Here is a 19,725-nt window from a genome sequence, read left to right as displayed (position 1 = left end):
CAAGATTTTTAATAACACTAGACTTAAAGGAGAAATGCCATGGGAAGTGCCAATTATCTATCTTACAAGATATTCATTTGTGAAGCTTTAGATGATAGCTGGCAAAAAGATAACAATAAATAATGTGATGAAAATCATAAAAATTGTGGAGTGTGAGTGTGTATCAGAAACTTTTCCTTGCATGGATTCCTTCTAACTGCAGAATTAAATGATTAAAAGAGGAAAGAAATAAGAAAGGCTGTAGGCTATTTTAAAAGAACAAAATAAAAATTTAGTATTAACTTATATAAACATAAAAATTTATTATAGGAGAAAGCTATGTCTACCTAGATTTTGTTAGATTTATACATTCAAAGCCAGCATTCTTCTATCAAGCATGTTTGATTTGAAAATGAATTATTGGCTCAAATACATAGGTGATGTAATTGTCTCTTGATACAGATCAAAATTGCTAGTATTTATTATGAACACCTGTGTCAAAAAGTTAATGTGAGGGACTAAGAACACAGCACTGAAGAGTACTTGCAACTCTTGCAGAGGACCTGGGATAGGTTCTCAGCATGCACAGGTCTGCACACAACTGTCTATGACTCCAGTTCTAAGGATTCTAACACCCTCTTCAGGTGTCAGTGAGCACTTGTATGCATGTGGTATGCATGCATATATTAGGTAAATACATACACACATACATATATATTATACATATACATATATATATTATACATATATATATATATATAATAAAATAAAAGCTTTTTAAAAAAGTAATGTTGAAAATCGGAATCCTTTAATTTCAAGAAGTTCTAATTATTCCCTCTTATCTATGTTTCCTTCAGATTCTTGATAGTCATGATACAAAGAAATACCACTGAAGTCACTGACTTCTATCTTCTGGGATTTGGAGTCCAGAAAAATACTCAGAGTATCCTCTTCGTTGTATTTCTTGTGGTCTATGTAACATCCATGGTGGGCAACACTGGGATGATCCTCCTCATTAACACTAACTCCAGACTTCAGACTCCTATGTACTTCTTCTTACAAAACCTGGCTTTTGTTGATATCTGTTACACATCTGCCATCACTCCCAAGATGCTACAGAACTTCATGGTAGAAGACAGTTCCATATCATATACAGGATGTGTAATACAATTGTTGGTCTATGCCACATTTGCGACCAGTGACTGTTACCTCCTCGCTGTTATGGCAGTGGACCGGTATGTGGCAATCTGTAAGCCCCTTCGCTACCCCATAATCATGTCTCGACAAGTTTGTGTTCAGTTGGTAGCTTTTTCTTATCTCATGGGATCAATAAATTCCTCTGTACACACAGGATTTACATTCTCATTGTCTTATTGTAATTCCAAAAATATCAATCACTTTTTCTGTGATGTTGTCCCAATCATCAGCCTTTCATGCTCCAACATTGATATTAATATCATGCTTCTTGTTATTTTTGTTGGATTTAACCTGACGTTCACTGTGTTGGTCATTATCTTCTCCTACATATACATCATGGCCGCCATCCTAAAGATGTCCTCTACTGCAGGGAGGAAGAAAACCTTCTCCACGTGTGCCTCCCACCTGACAGCAGTCACCATCTTCTATGGAACCCTTGCTTACATGTACTTACAGCCTCATTCGGACAATTCCGAGGAGAATATGAAAGTGGCCTCTGTGTTTTATGGCATTGTGATTCCCATGCTGAATCCTCTGATCTACAGCCTGAGAAACAAGGAGGTCAAAGAAGGTTTTAAAGCAATGAGCAGAAGGTTCTTAAGATTGAAATCAAATCCTTGATACAGGGACCATCAAAGTGTCTCATGGACATGTGTTTCCACAGAGTAATAATTCTGAAACTGAATGTTGGGTTTGGTCTGGTGCTCTTATGTTATGTATTCTAATGCTAAATTTTGTACCCCTAGATCTAGTTGCCCCCAAAGCAAATTCTCATGTATACCAGCTTTTGTTGTGCAAACCTTGCTTCCCAAGTTAATTGGTCGATAAAAAACTAAATCCTGTGATAGAGGCATAGAGATAGGCAGGACTTCCTAGAATGGAAAAAGGAACTCTAGAAAAAAGAAAGAGAAAGGCCTTTTCACCAGGAGACATGAGGGGAGAAAGACATGGACTAAGGACCTAGAAGGTACAGCTAGCCATGTGGCTGAATGCTGATAGAAGGTGGAGTTAACATAAATAAACTAGTTGAAAATCTTCAAAGCTAAGGCCTAAGCTTTGAAATATTAAAAAGGTCTTTGTGTGGTTATTTGGAGTAGTAGCTGGTTAAAGATAACTGCCACCTTATTAATTGATTCTAATTGTTACAGAAGTCTACACAGAAATACATGAATTATTTAATATTATCTTACAGTTCAGGTAATGTTTTCTACATGATATATCTCACATGTATTACATTCTTAGCATATCAGGGAAATTATTTATGTCAATAATTACCCTCCTTATTCTTATTCCATCTCTTTCTTGCCCTAGGAAGAAAAACTCCTAAAAGCATTTCTATTCCTCTATATAAAATGCATACAGGAGTAAATGCCTAGAAACTATTATGCATTTATGAAAGTCATGTAGGTAATGCTTGTCAACATAGTATTATCTACAGAAATTCACTGAGGGGTACATGGAAAATTTTGAAGGAGGAAAAAGGAGAAATTATAAAATACTAAAATCACACAAGAAGTTTTGTTTTTTTTTAAGTGCAGGTGGAGAAACATCTTTCCCTAGAGCTGAATTTAAAAAACAAAAAAACAAAAAAAAAAACAAAAAAAACAAAAAACAACAGGATTTTTTTAGGGTAAAATGAAAGAAAAAACAAATGTAATTTTAAAAATAAATATAAACAGTCAATGTGATGTTACAAAGTACTTTTTCTCTTTGTCACCCTGGGGACCAAATAGAGACATTTCGATTAGATATTGATCTCTTTTCACTGATTACATCCACAAGTATTTTATCTCTACACTGATATCTTCTTAAATATGGGCCCTTGAACAATATGAAAGGATGTTGAACCTGATTTATAACTATAGATAATAAGCTTTTGTTAAAGACAAGCATGAGAAAGAATTGTCCTCTCTAGAAATAAAGTATCATTAAATAAAAGGCCTTATACAGAAAAAAAAAATTACTAAAAAAGACTAGCTAGGGGCAAAGGAGGGCTGGAAAGATAGTTCAGCAGTTAGGGACACATGCTCATAAGAAGAAAAGTTCAGATTCTTGCACTTTCGTAACAAGCTGGGAGTCCTACATCACCTGTACTTCCAGCTGTAAGGGATCGGTTACACCGTTTTGTCCTCTACTCACTCGCAAATACATGCACCTTCACACATACATATACATATACACACACAGAATCATGTAAACACATGAACAAACAAATTTAAAATGACTAACTGTAAAAAAAAAATTAAGGAGGAACAGGAGTGGAAGGGGATAAGAGAGGCTAATAGGGAACAAACATAATTAAAATATACTCTATGTGTTTATATAAAATTATCATAATGAAATCCTTTATTATGATTAACATGTGCAATTTTTATAATCACTAATGATTATTGTTTATCCAATTCCTATTAAGCCCTAGAGACCTTGGATTGTCAAGAGAGTATAGATCCCTTAAGCCTCAGATATAAGCTCCCTGATGAGGAAGAAACATAGAAGCTTTAATTGACAGTCACTTCAACCAACTGCAGAGAGAAAAATCTAGAAGCAACACCAGTGTAAGTAAAAGAACAACAACAACAACAAAAATAAATGTCATTTTTTTTCCATCAGTTGTGATCACTGCAGTGTGAGCAGGAAGCAATGGAACAGAGGCAGAGTCCCAGCATGTCTCACCAACGCCCAGAGGATGCACTCCATCATGGGTGAAGAGGTTTGTTTTCATCTGGCTGAGCACTTCCTGGGAAAGAAGGTAAAGAAAACATAATTGAGTCAACTAATAATCACTGTTTAGCATGTGTTATCACAGCCATTTGGGTGAGCTCACTCAGTGCTTGTCCTGTGCTGAGAAGTTTGCATAAATTTGCTTGTTGGATCCTTGTATTTCTGCACAGCTGGCTCTATGTTTTTCTACTAACTCTTTTCAGGTTTTACATGCTCATAGATTCACAGGAGATTTTTAAAGATAATTCAGAAAATTCCACCATACCTTTGGCTGATTCTCCCTCAATGATTGCATCCTAAATAACCATAGGCTTGCATAATAACCCAGAGCTTTGATATTGGTACAGTATCCATATAGTCATATGGCATTTTCTCACTTCTTTCGATAGATTCCCATAACCTTCATGTTAGACAAGATATCAAATATCCAACATAGATCTGTCACATCTTCCACTTAAAAACACACTACCTCAACCACCTACTAATTCTAATTCAAGTCAATCACTACTTTCACCTTTATCTTAAAATCTTGCCATCTTGATGACGTTATAAGTAAAATCATACACTATATGACCTTTTCAAATTAGACATTGCAATGGAGAGTCACCAGTTGCCCACATTTACTTCTCTCTAAGTGCTGTTTCACAGTGTAACATAATGAGATTTGTTTAACCAACATTTTGCTAAAGAACATTTTAGCTGTTGACACTTTTAAATTATTGCCAATGAAGCTTTTTTGAAACTTTTGCACATTTTGACATAAGCATAAGTTTTGTGTAAGCAAAATTGGCTATGAGTACAGGAACTGGACTGTATGTTTGGATTCCTTAAATACTTCCAAGTTATTTTGGAGAATAGTTATGACATTTTGCATGCCCCCAACAATCTATAAAAGACCCATAGCTCCAAGTCTTTGCTAGCTTTAGTTTTGCCACTGTTTTTATGTTTGCAATGAAGATGGCTGAGCAGAAATCGCTCATCATGCTTGGTATGATAATATCCCATCATGTTGATAATTTGCATCTTCTTAATGGCTAATAAAGCCTGAGTGGTTTTCATGTATTCATGCATATACACCCCTCCCTGGTGAAATAGTTTTTTCATATATTTTTCCAATTTTCTAACTTGGTTTTTCTTTTATTCTTTGTGTGATTGTTTATTTGGTTTAGATACAAAACCTTTTTTCATCAACTCTGCACTAAGGCTTTCATTTTCTTAACCAAGTTTCTAACAAAGTAAAACTTTACATTTTGAGAGTTCGATGTATTTGTTTATTTTCATTTATCTATTTTACTTTGCACATCATGGAAAAGAATTCTTCACTAGCTGCAGGACACAAAACTTTCCCTACTTTTAAAATGTTTCATGACTGTATTAGTGGATTTAAACATATTGTGTGTTTTGGATTATTTTTATACAGTATGTTGTTTGAATTGAGCATATATCATCATTCTAATGATAGTCAAATAATCTAGCAGTATCATTTTTTCAATGATTTTTGCCTTTTAATCAAAAACTAATGAATGCACCTGTGTTCAGTTTATTCTTAGGAGTCCTAATGTGCTTTCATTGTGTGCCTGTCCCTCCAATATTGGAGTGTTCATTAGCATAGTGGCATTAAAAAAAAGTTCTGAAAACAAGTGGAGTGCTACATGCATGTTTCTTTTCATAATCATTGGTTGAGAATTTCATGTAATGTATTTTCAACACTTACCTCTCATCCAACTCCTCCAAAATCTACCTCTTTTCTTACTAACCTTGCCCCCACACACATATACCTTGTAAAACTCATTAAGTCCAATTTTGTGTAACCCAAATATTTGGGATATGTAGTCATCCAGTAGAGGATGGTCAACTTACCAGGGCCCATACCCATGAAGAAAACTGACTGTCCCTCTTTCGACAGCCATCAATTTGCCAATAACTCTTCAGCTAAGAGTTCACTTCATGGCCATCTCCCCTCTCCATGCTGGGATTTTGTCTGGCTTAAGCTATCCCAGGTCTTTTGCTTGTGTATCATAACTGCTGTTTGTTCACAGTTTTCCTATTACCATCCACTGCCTCTGGCTCTTACACTGTTTTGCCCCCTTTTTCTTGAGCCACAAAAGGAGAGGTCATTATAGAGATGTGTTATTCAGGGCTGAGAGTTCTGTAATCTCTCATTCTCTGACCCTTGACAATTTGAGGGTCTCTATGTTAATAGCCATCACTGAATAAAGAAGCTTCTCTGGTAAGGGTATGATGCTAAGTCACTGGGAATTGCTTTAATGCTATTTCAATTCTGCAAAATAATTGCAGTAGGTACTCTACTGGGGCTTATAACCCACATAGCCACAAATCAGCAGTCCTTGACAAGCAGCCACTGGGTTTGGCAACCCAAACAGTAGGGTCTTAGACATGGGAAGAGGCTTGATTCATACACTTAATTCTTTTCTAATAACTGGTTTAGATATTTTACCTAGCTTTTCTCTTCAACGTCAATTTTTAAATAGTGCTTGAAAATTAATAGCCATGGTCACATCTGTTTAGTAGTTGAGAAGACTGATTCATTGTGGTGTGTGCTACAGCAGTGAACAGTGTTCCTTTTCAATATTTATTATTTCTCTTATCACCACTTTCTAATTTTCTGTGTGGTAATCTTATGTATACTTTATTATATTTATGCTTAAATATTTTATTTTTTTCAGCCACCAGTAAAGATATATTTTAAGTCTCAATTCCCATCAGTCTATATTGCCAGTACAGAAATGCTATTGCACTTCATATGATCACCTTTATTATGAAATTTCTTCAGCTCCTTAACATAGAGCATTGTATCTTTTCCAAGTAGGGCAGTGCTATTTTGTAGTTCCTGGAATGTGTTACTGGGTAGAACTTTCCGAAGTTTGATGACTATCAGAACAGAATTGAGGATATAGTCACCTTGTTCTTGATCTTAGGAGGCAAGCACTTAGTCGCTAATCATCAGAGATAATTCCTGTAGATTTTTTACATTGAATAAGAACTAATAGTAGGAGGTTTTCATACAATAGTGAAGAAGTATTGAATTTTTCCAAATGTCTTTATCCAGAAATTTATTTGATTATTTTTCTTCTTTCTGCAGTGAATGTATTTGATTACACTGATTGGTTTCCACATCTGAAACCAGAGCAATCATGAAATAAATCCCACTTGATTGTGTATGCAATTCTGTATGTGTGTCCAAATTAAACATTTGATATTTTGGGTTTTTTAAATATCTTGCTTTCATATTCATGTGGGATTCTGAGGAGCTGTTGTATCTTTTCTGCTAATTATATCTGGCATTAAGGAATAAGTCACTCAGAATAAATAAAAAACCATCTTTCTACATAGTATTTACTTCCCCCTTAATTTTGATATATTCTCCAGGAACATATTTCAGTTACACTCATGTATTTTGTGTGCGTGCTTATGTGTATGTGTGTGTGTGTGTGTGTGTGTGTGTGTGTGTGTGTGTGTACACTTAGAGCATGATTTGTTCATTCATAAGGAATTCCTTTAATTATATGATTATATTGTATATATAAATATATATTTACTATAAATGTTTATATATTATGTCATATATTATAAATACAACTATTTTATATACAATATTTTAAATATAATATATTTATTATAAAAGATATTATAGAAATATAAATATATGTTTGAATATATGATTATTTTATTACATAAATTAGATAATATTTTACAGACATAATTCTATATAAATTATAATTATATAAACAAAACTCAACTCTGTCGAGTATGCTACAGAATGAAAACAATATGTAGTGTTCAACACTAGCATATATTCTTCAGTAATTATTTCAACACTAGCATATATCCTCCAGTAGTTATATTTCTGTTTATTATTTGTAGAGGGGGATGATGAGTTGCTGAGTTATTTGACTCAAAGGATAATGCTTTTTAATCATATTTCCTGCTTTTTCCCATGGTGTTTATTTCTGTCTTCAGGCTTGGGGTATCTGGTGACCTGTGTTGAGTATTTACACTGTAAGTCACAGAAGCATTGTTGCCTGTAGTAAACTGATGGCCTATGAGTTACAGTCAAATTTGTAACTGGTGATCTGCTTTTCAGAGGGCTCTGAATCGATGCCCATAGTTTAATACTCCTTTGGGTCCTCTCTGGGGAGATCTAGCAATATCAATCCCTGAACATTTTAGGAATTCTGCAAGATAAATGTAGTCAATCATAAGCTTTCTCTATTGCTGGCTTAGGATTTGATCTTCTTGATGTTAATAAATCAGTAATCAACAATGCTGATTCCATCTTTTGAGGTACAAATGTATGCTGTTGTTACAAAATTATATATTTATGACTTAATTCAAAATCTTTTATTGTACATTTCATTGACATAACACCCCTTTAAAATAAGACAGACAGGGACTTGAGAGATGGCTCCATGGTTAAAAGTACTTGCTGCTCTTTCAGAGGGCATAGTATGGTTTCCAGCACATATATTGTGAATTCACAAGTGCATATGACTCAAATTCCAGGGGACATTCTCTCTCTCTCTCTCTCTCTCTCTCTCTCTCTCTCTCTCTCTCTCTCTCTCTCTCCCTCCCTCTCTCTCTCTCACACACACACTAAAAATAATTTTAAAATCTTTAAGAAATAAACCATTTATAAAAAAGAAAATCCCTAAAATTCAGTGACATAATCCAACAGAATTATCAGTCACATCAAATACTATGTAAGAAGTGCACAGTAAGAAGGAGAACTACTTTATGCTCACTGTGTTCCCGAAAGCTCACCTCTGGAAACATTTCACAAAGTTTCAGTGTAAAATAATCACCTAAATTATACAAAAATATCATGAAGCCACCAAAATTGTGTAGACCTAATTAATGTCTCCAAAATAGTCTTTTCTATTAATTTCAAGAGTTTGAAGCACAATTAATAAACTAATAAAAATGAGTAAAATTAGATAACACTCTTGAGACAGTCAAATTTTTATTTGTATATTGTCATACACAAATGCAAATTCCTGTATAATAAAGTAGAAAAGTATGAGATTTGTGTTTCTTACAATTCTATCTTCATAGTTGACTTTTCCATGAAGTATTCTTTAATTTCAAATGAGTCTATTTCTAAAATACAGATGCAAAGCAACAAACCTATTCATTTATAAGTCTTTATTGTGAATATCAAAGTAAATAATGAAGTGAAAAGTAAGAATTTTTTAAAAATCTGATGAATGATTCTTTCTTATTTTGATCATTTTCTTGATCACCCCTTAGACTCTTGGTAGCTATGACACAAGGCAATGGCACTGAAGTCACTGACTTCTATCTTCTGGGATTTGGAGTTGAGAGAGATATTCAGTGTGTCCTCTTCATTGTGTTCCTTGTTATTTATGTGACATCCATGGTGGGCAACACTGGGATGATCCTCCTTATCAACACTGACTCCAGACTTCAGACTCCCATGTACTTCTTCCTACAACATCTGGCTTTTGTTGATATCTGCTACACATCTGCCATCACTCCCAAGATGCTGCAGAATTTCATGGTCGAAGATAAATCAATAACTTTTAAGGGATGTGTAATACAATTATTTATTTATGCTGTATTTGCAACCAGTGACTGTTATCTCCTCGCTGTTATGGCAGTGGACCGGTATGTGGCAATCTGTAAGCCCCTTCGCTACCCCATAATCATGTCTCGGCAAGTCTGTGTTCAGTTGGTAGCTGTTTCTTATCTCATGGGATCAATAAATTCCTCTGTACACACAGGATTTACATTTTCACTGTCCTTCTGTGCATCAAAAATCAATCACTTTTTCTGTGACATTCCGCCAATTGTCACTCTTTCATGCTACAACAATGACATTAATTTCATGCTAATTTTGATTTTTGTTGGATTTAACCTAACATTCACTGTGTCAGTTGTTATCTTATCATACATATACATCATGGCCGCCATCCTAAAGATGTCCTCTACTGCAGGGAGGAAGAAAACCTTCTCCACGTGTGCCTCCCACCTGACAGCAGTCACCATCTTCTATGGAACCCTTGCTTACATGTACTTACAGCCTCCTTCAGACAATTCCGAGGAGAATATGAAAGTGGCCTCTGTGTTTTATGGCATTGTGATTCCCATGCTAAATCCTCTGATCTACAGCCTGAGAAACAAGGAAGTCAAAGATGCTATTAAAGCTACAGGGAAAAAGTTCCTTAAATTGGATTTAAATTACTAAAATTCAGTATATCATATTCCTCAGTAGACGAGTATTCACCTAGAATGTCCACAAACCATCACTGTAGCACATTTAGTATTTCGGAAACTGAAAATATTGATTTTTGAAATCATACCCAGAGACTCTTCATCCCTAGAACATTTGAAAACATCTCACACTTCTGATGAGAAGAATATTCACAGAGATTATCCAAATACTGAGGAGTAAATGTGTGTCTTAAAGAAAATCTTAATTCAAATGTATTTAAGTACATAGAAAAATTCCTACGTGTACACTATCATTATCAAAATTAATGGGCATTACATACCGATTTTTTAAACAGTTCTGTAAATTATCTACAATGATTTCCATTGCCCATTCTGTTCAAGTTATTGCAAATAATCATGATGTTAAATAAATTTTCCTATCTACAAAATATCTTTTTTGCCCAAACTATCATCTCTGCTCTATATTTACACATTGATTACTTTCCTTGATACTTTAAATACTTCTTTATATTGCTGATAATCCTCTTGATTTAATTATCCCTATCTTTGGGAAAGGAACTACTAGGAGCATATCCTATTTGTCTCCAATAGAGATAAATTTAAATGAAGTCATCTTAAAAATTTAAATATCCACTTTTAAAGACATATGAATCTCTTTTGTTTATATAAGTCACTATAAACTATAGAAACTCAATGGGAATTCCTGTTGAACCAAAGAACCCTTTAGTCAAAAATCAGCCATTAGCAGAAAAGCTGTAGTACCATATTGTACCTCATATCAGTGATCTGAACGTATGTTCAGGCTCTTGAACCATCCAAGCTGGCCAGAAGAAACTCCTAGACCTAGTAAGCTACATGGAAATTGAACCATGCAGTTTTTAATCACAATTGCTCTGTAGTATAGCTTAAGGTCAGGAATGGTGAAGCCCGGAGATGGTTTTATTGTTGAGAATAGTTTTTGTTATCCTGAGTTTTTTGTTATTCCAGATGAATTTGGAAATTGCTCTTTCTAAATCTATGAAAAATTGAGTTGGAATTTTGATGGGGATTGCATGGAATCTGTTGATTGCTTTTGGCAAGATGGCATTTTTACTATATTAATCCTGCCAATCCATGAGCATGGGAGGTCTTTCCATCCTCTGAGATCTTTGATTTCTTTCTTCAGAGACTTGAAGTTCTTATCATACAGATCTTTCACTTCCTTAGTTAGAGTCACACCAAGGTATTTTTTTCTATTTTTTATTAGATATTTTCTTTATTTACATTTCAAATGTTATACCCTTTCCTAGTTTGCCCTCTGAAAATCCCCTATCCCCTCTTCCCTCCCCCTTCTCCCCAACCTACCCACTCCCATTTTTGGCCATGGCAGTCCCCTATATTGAGGCATAGAACCTTTACAGGACCTAGGGCCTCTCCTCCTATTGCTGACCAACTAGGCCATCCTCTGCTACATATGCAGCTAGTGCCACCAGTCCCACCATGTGTTTTCTTTGATTGATGGTTTAGTCACAAGGAGCTCTGGGGATACTGGTTAGTTCATACTAATGCTCTTATGGAGCTGCAAACCCCTCAACTCCTTACACCAAGGTATTTTATATTATTTGTGACTATTGTGAAGGGTGTTTTTTCCCTAATTTCTTTCTCAGCCTGTTTATCCTTTGTGTAGAGAAAGGCCACTGATTTATTTGAGGTAATTTTATATCCTACTACTTTGCTGAAGTTGTTTATCAGATTTAGGAGTTCTCTTATGGAATGTTTGGGGTCACTTATGTATACTATCATATCATCTGCTAATAGTGATAGTTTGACTTCTTCCTTTCCAATTTGTATGCCTTTGAATTCCTTTTGTTGTCTGATTGATCTAGCTAGGACTTCAAGTACTATACTGAATAGGTAGAGAGAGAGTGGGTAGCCTTGTCTAGTCCCTGATTTTAGTCGAATTGCTTCAAGTTTCTCTCCATTTATTTTGATGTTGGCTACTAGTTTGCTGTAGATTGCTTTGATTATGTTTAGGTATGTGCCTTGAATTCCTGATCTTTCCAAGACTTTTATCATGAACGGGTGTTGGATTTTTTTCGAATGCTTTCTCAGCATCTAATGAAATGATCATGTGGTTTTTTTCCCCCTTTGAGTTTGTTTACACAGTGGATTAGGTTGATGGATTTCCATATGTTGAACCTGAGATGCTCCAGGGCATATCCTGCTACCCTAATCTAGCTGCATGCTGTCCCCTGAGCTTCATGACAACTACTCTGCTGGCTTCCACCAGTCCTACCTCAAAAGGAACATCCAGGCCTGACACACCAAGAACTTGTAGTCCAAGGTTGCCCACCAGAAGCCTGCTGCATGGAGAACATTCAGATTAGGCCCGCCTTCTGGATATCTGCTACACCAGGAACATCCAGGGATAACCAGATAGCTAAAGACCAGCATGAGAACACAAATAGTGAGAGCTAGGGCAATTTGAAAACTTCAGAGCACAGCTGTCCCACTACAGCCAGTCCTGGATACTCTTACACACCCAAAGAGCAAGAAAATGACCTTAAATCCAACCTTAAAAAGCTGATAGATGCCAGGCATGGTGGCACACGCCTTTAATCCCAACAGCACTGGGGAGCAGAGGTAGGTGGATTTCTGAGTTCGAGACCAGCCTGGTCTACAAAGTGAGTTCCAGGACAGCCAGGGCTATACAGAGAAACTCTGTCTCGAAAAAAAAACCCAAAAAACAAAAAACAAAAACAAACAAACAAACAAAAAAGCTGATAGATGCTTTTAAAGAAAAAACTAATAAATCCCTTAAAGAAACACAGAAAAATACAATTAAACAGGTGAAGGAAATAAATAAAACCATTTAAGACATGAAAATTGAAATAAAAGTAATAAAGAAAACAGAATATGAGGGTGACTATTCACAAAAGCTGTACCCCTGGAGCTCTCTGTACAACTTGGATATAGCTTACTAGATCAAGGAGTCCATGAAAAGAGTAGAATATAGAATTTGAGTGAGCTGCAGGGGTCAAGGACACCACAAGAAGACCTACAGAGTCAACTAACCTGGGTTCATGGGGGCTCCGGGGGACTGAACCACCAACCAAAGAGCATGCTGTGGCTGGACCTTGTCCCCCTACATTTGTAGCAGATGTGTAGCTTGGACTTAATGTGGCTCCCTTTACAATTAGAGTTGGGGCTGTCTTGGACTGTTTTCTGACACTGGATCCCCTTCCCTTAACTGGACTACCTTGTTTGGCTTCAGTGGATGAGGATGTGCTTAGGCCTGCAACTGGATGTCCCAGGGTGGAGTGGTACCCAAAGAGTAGGAGTGGGAGGGGGTTCAGCTTCTCTGAGGAGAAGGAGAGGAAATAATAAAGGGAGGAAGAATTTGTAAGAGTGGTACTAGGAGTAGAGGAGAGATGGAGAGTGGGGCTGTGATCAGGATGTAAAATAAATAAATTAAAAAAAAAAGAAATTGCAGTTATTGGGTGTACATAAGGTTGTAAGATACTCTAATGAATGAGGATTATGGCCTTTTAAACTACATTAAAAAACAAACAAAAAACAAAAAACAATACTCTATTCCCCTCTCTTCTCTTCCTTTGCTGCTGAAGTTACCATGGGAAATTTTCAGTCTGCATTTCTGAAGTTAACCCCTGCCAGAACCTAATCAATTTGATGTCCTAATTTCAGTCTTTTACTCTCCAAATCTGTGAAGAACAAATTTCTGTTGCTTAGAAACAACCTAGGCTATAGTAGCTTGTTATAGCAGCCCAGACTCTCTGAAATTTTTACACAGAGTGAAGGGCATCTGTTTCAAGTATTTAAAAATAGGAAAGCAGCTTTGGGTGTGGGTAGTGAATAGATGCTGGATGGAATTTTTGAGGTGCTGCTTGAAAAAGTAAAATGATTCACACCAGGACTGATAGAGATATGGAGAAATTTTATTTATTCTTGGAGCTTAAGGAATCATGTATTGGTAGAAAAATGATGGCAATGATGTTCGTGAAGAAATGACTCAATGTGATTTTGAAAGAGAGAGTTTTAAGCCCTAAAGTATTTAGAGGGCAATATATCAGTCTAATTGAATTTATTCCCCAGACATAGGATAGCAGAACTCACTTCCCTGATTCAATACTTTCTTTGGGTCCATTGCCTCTTTCTTTCTTTCTTTCTTTCTTTCTTTCTTTCTTTCTTTCTTTCTTTCTTTCTTTCTTTCTTTCTTTAAATTTTTTTATTAGATATTTTCTTTATTTACATTTTAAAATGTTAAAGGCTTTCCTGGTTTCCCCTCCAAAACCCCCATCCCCTCCCCCTCCTCCTGCTCACCAACCCACCCACCCCTACTTCCTGGCCCTGGCATTCCCCTATACTGGAACATAGAACCTTCACAGGACCAAGGGCAACTCCTCCCATTGATAACCTACTAGGCCATCCTCTGCTACATATGCAGCTAGAGCCATGGGTCCCACAATGTGTTTTCTTTTGTTGGTGGTTTAGTCCCTGGGAGCTCTGGTGGTACTGGTCAGTTCATATTGTTGTTCTCCTATGGGGCTGCAAACCCCTTCAGCTCCTGGGGTCCTTTCTCTAGCTCCTACATTGGGGGACCCTGTGCTCCATCCAAGGGGTGACTGTGAGCATCTGCTTCTGTATTTGTCAGGCACTGGCAGAGCTTCTCAGGAGTCAGCTATATCAGGCTCCTATCAGCAAGCACTTGTTAGCATCCATAATAGTGTCTGGGTTTAGTGATTGTTTATGGGATGTATCCCAAGATGAGGCTGTCTATAGATGGTCATTCCTTCAGTCTCTGCTCCACACTTTGCCTCTGTAAATCCTTCCATGGGTATTTTGTTCCCCCTTCTAAGAAGGATCAAAGTATCCACACTTTGGTCTTCCTTCTTCATGAGTTTCATGTGATTTTTGAATTGTATCTTGGGTATTCTGAGCGTCTGGGCTAATATCCACTTATCAGTGAGTGCATATCACGTGTGTTATTTTGTGATTGGGTTATCTCACTCAGTTTGATATCCTCCAGATCCATCCATTTGCCTAAGAATTTCATAAATTCGTTATTTTTAATAGCTGCGTAGTACTCCATTGTGTAAATGTACCACATTTTCTGTATCCATTCTTCTGTTGAGAGACACCTGGGCTCTTTCCAGCTTCTGGTTGTTATAAATAAGGCTGCTATGAACATAGTGGAGCATGTGTCCTTATTACAGGTTAGAATATCTTCTGGGTATACACCCAGGAGTGGTATTTCTGGATCCTCTGGTAGTACTATGTCAAGTTTTCTAAAGAACTGCCAGACTGATTTCCAGAGTGGTTGTACAAGCCTGCACTCCCACCAACAATGGAGGAGTGTTCCTCTTCCTCCACATCCTCGCCAGCATCTGCAGTCACCTGAATTTTTGATCTTAGCCATTCTGACTGGTGTGAGGTGGAATCTCAGGGTTGTTTTGATTTGCATTTCCCTGATTATTAAGGATTTTGAACATTTTTAGGTGCTTCTCAGCCATTCAGCATTCCTCAGGTGAGAATTCTTTGTTTAGCTCGGTACCCCACATTTTAATAGGGTTATTTGATTTTCTGGAGTCCATCTTCTTGAGTTCTTTATATATATTGGATATTAGTCCTCTATCTGATTTAGGATAGGTAAAGATCCTTTCCCAATCAGTTGGTGGCCTTTTTGTCTTATTGACAGTGTCTTTTGCCTTACAGAAGCTTTGCAATTTTATGAGGTCCCATTTGTCAATTCTCGATCTTACAGCACAAGCCATTGCTGCTCTGTTCAAGAATTTTTCTCCTGTGCTGATATCTTCAAGGTTTTTCCCAAAATTTTTCCTCTATAAGTTTCAGTGGCTCTGGTTTTATGTGGATTTCCTTGATCCACATAGACTTGTCCTTGGTCTACCTGTCTGTTGCTGTACCAGTATCATGCAGTTTTTATCACAATTACTCTGTAATTCAGCTTGAGTTCAGGCATGGTGATTCCACCAGAGGTTCTTTTATTGTTGAGAAAGTGGGGAAAAGCCTTGAAGATACTGTCAATGAGACAAAAGGGCCACCAACAGATTGGGAAAGGAGTACTACTCAGCTATTAAAAACAATGAATTTATGAAATTCTTGGGCAAATGGATGTATCTGGAGGATATTATCCTGAGTGAGGTAACCCAATCACAAAAGAAGTCACTTGATATGCACTCACTGATAAGTGGATATTAGCCCAGAAACTTAGAATATCCAAGATACAATTTGCAAAACACAAGAAAATCAAAAAGAAGGAAGACCAAAGCATGGATACTCCATTCCTTAGAATAGGGAACAAAATACCCATGGAAGGAGTTACAGAGTCAAAGTTTGGAGCTGAGACGAAAGGATGAACCATCCAGAGACTGCCCCACCGAAGATCCATCCCATAATCAGCCACCAAATGCAGACACTATTGCATATGCCAGCAAGATTTTGCTGAAAGGACCCTGATATAGCTGTCTCTGGTGAGGCTATGCCAGTGCCTGGCAAATACAGAAGTGGATGCTCATAATCATCTATTGGATGGAACACAGGGCCACTAATGGAGGAGCTAGAGAAAGTTCCCAAGGAGCACAAGGGGTCTGCTACCCTGTAGGTAGAACAATAATATGAACTAACCAGTACCCCCAGAGCTCATGTCTCTAGCTGCATATGTAGCAGAAGATGGCCTAGTTGGCCATCATTGGGAAGAGAGGCCCCTTGGTCTTGTATACTTTATATGTCCCAGTACAGGGGAATTCCAGGGCCAGGAAGCAGGAGTGGGTGCGTTGGGGAGCAGGGCGGGTGGAAGTTATAGGGGACTTTCCAGATAGCATTTGAAATGTAAATGAAGAAAATATCTAATAAAAAATTGAAAAAAAAAGGTTACATTAACTTACTTTCAGATGTATACAAATTGTCTATACTTTGTTTCTCATCATTTATATATTATTGGTATTACAAATTATATATTTTATATTGTTTGTAATGGCACAGTTTTAATATTTATTTATTTATTTATTTATTTATTTATTTATTTATTTTATGTATATGAGTACACTGTAGCTGTCTTTAGACACACCAGAAGAGCCACCATGTGGTTGCTGGGAATTGAACTCAGGACCTCTGGAAGAACAGTCAGTGCTCTTAACTGCTGAGCCATTTCTCCAGCCTGACTTATTTTATAGTTATAATTATTTTATACTTTTTAAGGCATTCTAGAATGAAACATGAATTAAAAGTGATTGAAGTACCACTGTTTCAGTATTAAAGTATTATTCCAATTTGCTTTGTTTTTCTGTTGCTTTCAGTTGCAAATGAAGACATCTTTTGCTTCGTTTCAAATGAAGACATCTTTTAACATTGATTTTGTAATGTATGTCTAAGTGTGATAACCCTCCTCTATTTTATGAGAATAAAAGGATATCTTTTTTGGAGACTCCTTTTTCTGGGGGGTGGGGGGGATCACAGGCTTGCAGGCCCACAGGTGGAACAAGCTCTAGTCAGAGACAGCAAGACTAGCTAACATCTGAAAACCAGATGGCAAGAGGCAAAGGAAAGAGCATACGCAACAGAAACCAAGGCTACATGACATCATCAGAACCCAGTTCTCCCACCACAGCAAGTCCTGGATATCCCACTGAAAATGCAAGACTCTCATTTAAAAACACACCTTGTGACTATGATAGAGGACTCTAAGAAGGACATAAATAACTCCCTTAAAGAAATACAGGAGAACATGGGTAAACAGCTAGAAGCCCTTAAAGAAGAAAGAGAAAAATCTGTTAAGGGATTATAGAAAAACACAACCAAACAGGTGAAGTATTTGAACAAAACCATACAGGATCTAAAAATGGAGCTAGAAACAATAAAGAAATCACAAAGGGAGAGAACTCTGAAGACAAAAAACCTAGGAAAGAGATCAGGAGTCATAGATGCAAGCATCACCAACAGAATACAAGACATAGAAGAGAGAATCTCAGATGAGAAGATACAAAGAAAACATTGACACAACAATCAAAGAAAACACAAAATCCCAAAAGGTCCTAACCCAAAACATCCAGGAAATTCAGGACACAATGAAAAGACCAAACCTAAGAATAGTAGGTATAGAAGAGAATGAAGATTCCCTGCTTAAAGGGCCAGCATATAAACAAAATTATAGAAGAAAACTTCTCTAACCTAAAGAAAGAGATGACCATGAACATACAAGAAGTCTACAGAACTCTAAATAGATTGAGCCAGAAAAGAAATTCCTCCTGTCACATAATAATCAAAACACCAAATGCACAAAACAAAAGAAGAATATTAAAAGCAGTAAGTGAAAAAGGCCAAGTAACATAGAAAGACAGAACTATCAGAATCACACCAGAATTCTCACCAGAGACTATGAAAGCTAGATGTCATACTAGAGGAGTTATTTTTTAAAAAGTGCTACAGCCTGTGAGGGGCTGGGACAGCTCTACTGCTCTCACCCTCTCAGGAATGACTCACCTGTGCTTTTGCCATTAGGGCCACCTCTACTGTGCTGCCCAAGTGAGGTGCAGGGGCTGCCTTCCAAGTATTCCACTGGGTGAGGGAGGTCAGCCCACCTACTCAGGACCAGTCCTCAGAACAATGGTGGTAAGAGGGAAAAGAAGGGGGAAGGGCATTACCCTGGCACCCATGTAATTACCCTGACACCTCTGAATAGTAGCAGGACAGCTTTCCCTCATTCTCACCCTTGAGGCTGACTCACCAGTGCTCCGTGCCCCAAGGATCAGCTCTGTTAGGCTGTCCAGGCAAGATGCAGGGCTTGTTCTCCGAGGTGCTGCAGATGGTAAGGGACAGGGCTAGCTCTCCCAAACTCAAGACCCTGTGAGCATCTTTGCCATCTGACGAAAGGTGGAGAGGGTAATGGGGTGGTATCATCTCTGCACTTTTGCCAACCAACAGCAGATGAGTAACAGGGTCAGCTCTCCTGCCCCACCACCAGGACCAGCTCCACAGGGCCCACTCTTAAAATTGCTGCCAGGAGTGAGAGATGGGCCCAGCATTCCAGAGTGTCACATTTAATGAGGGATGAGACCAGTTATACACAGCCCTTGGACATCCATGTAGTTCCCAGAGGCTGTCTCAAACAGGGACGTTCCTATGTTCTCTAGTGGGAATATGAGCCAGGATCATCAACACACTGGCCTCTGCCACTCCATACATAGGCATGGACCCAGATATGGCCCTAGTGACAGCTTGTTCCTCTCCACCCTTGCGTTTCCAGTTCCATCTTTCCTCATAATACTCAAGTTGCTCTACTTCTCTTTCTCTCCCATCTGAACACCACATATTCATTCACACATTGGGAAGGCTCCCTCTACATGGATGTCAGGCCCTAGGCAATGTCCTCCATCTATGCTGTAGATCATGGATACAATAAGGTATCCATGACCCTTCTGTGCTATGAGCTTGAGGGCACGTCTGTGGGTGGCATGGAAGTCCACAGGTCTTTGTCCGTCTTCCTCCTCCTGCACTGCATCTGCCTGGGTTTGATTGTTTTGATTTGATTTGATTTGATTTGATTTGATTTGATTTGATTTGATTTGATTTGATTTGATTTGATTTGATTTGACTTGATTT

At 37.4% G+C, this 19,725-nt stretch overlaps 2 protein-coding genes across 3 annotated transcripts; both read left to right on the top strand.

Annotated features, from left to right (window-relative positions):
• The first annotated feature begins 849 nt into the window (after nt 1–849).
• On the top strand, nt 850–1,797 carry Olfr995 (olfactory receptor 995). Its single transcript, NM_146434.1, has one exon. It carries the CDS (start codon nt 850–852, stop codon nt 1,795–1,797), a length of 948 nt encoding a protein of 315 aa, NP_666645.1.
• Nucleotides 1,798–3,812: 2,015 nt separating this feature from the next.
• Nucleotides 3,813–10,123, top strand: Olfr994 (olfactory receptor 994). Of its 2 annotated transcripts, XM_006499549.2 has the most exons (2): nt 3,813–3,925; nt 9,166–10,123. In XM_006499549.2, the coding sequence occupies exon 2, from the start codon at nt 9,179–9,181 to the stop codon at nt 10,121–10,123; it is 945 nt and encodes a 314-aa protein (XP_006499612.1). In that variant the 5' UTR covers nt 3,813–3,925; nt 9,166–9,178. The 2 variants fall into 2 exon arrangements, with proteins under 2 accessions (XP_006499612.1, NP_666644.1); NM_146433.1 differs by lacking the exon at nt 3,813–3,925 and having other exon boundaries at nt 9,179–10,123.
• The last annotated feature ends 9,602 nt before the right edge of the window (nt 10,124–19,725 follow it).

The sequence above is a fragment of the Mus musculus genome, chromosome 2 (assembly GCF_000001635.26).
Source record: "Mus musculus strain C57BL/6J chromosome 2, GRCm38.p6 C57BL/6J".
In the NCBI taxonomy this organism is placed as follows: domain Eukaryota; kingdom Metazoa; phylum Chordata; class Mammalia; order Rodentia; family Muridae; genus Mus; species Mus musculus.
Note: the sequence above shows the minus strand (reverse complement) of the source record. Positions and strands in the feature narration are given on the sequence as shown.

What these genes read in the sequence shown, in the direction of transcription:
- Olfr995 (NM_146434.1), top strand. Translation starts at nt 850, where the DNA reads ATGATACAAAGAAATACCACTGAAGTCACTGACTTCTATCTTCTGGGA.
- Olfr994 (XM_006499549.2), top strand. Translation starts at nt 9,179, where the DNA reads ATGACACAAGGCAATGGCACTGAAGTCACTGACTTCTATCTTCTGGGA.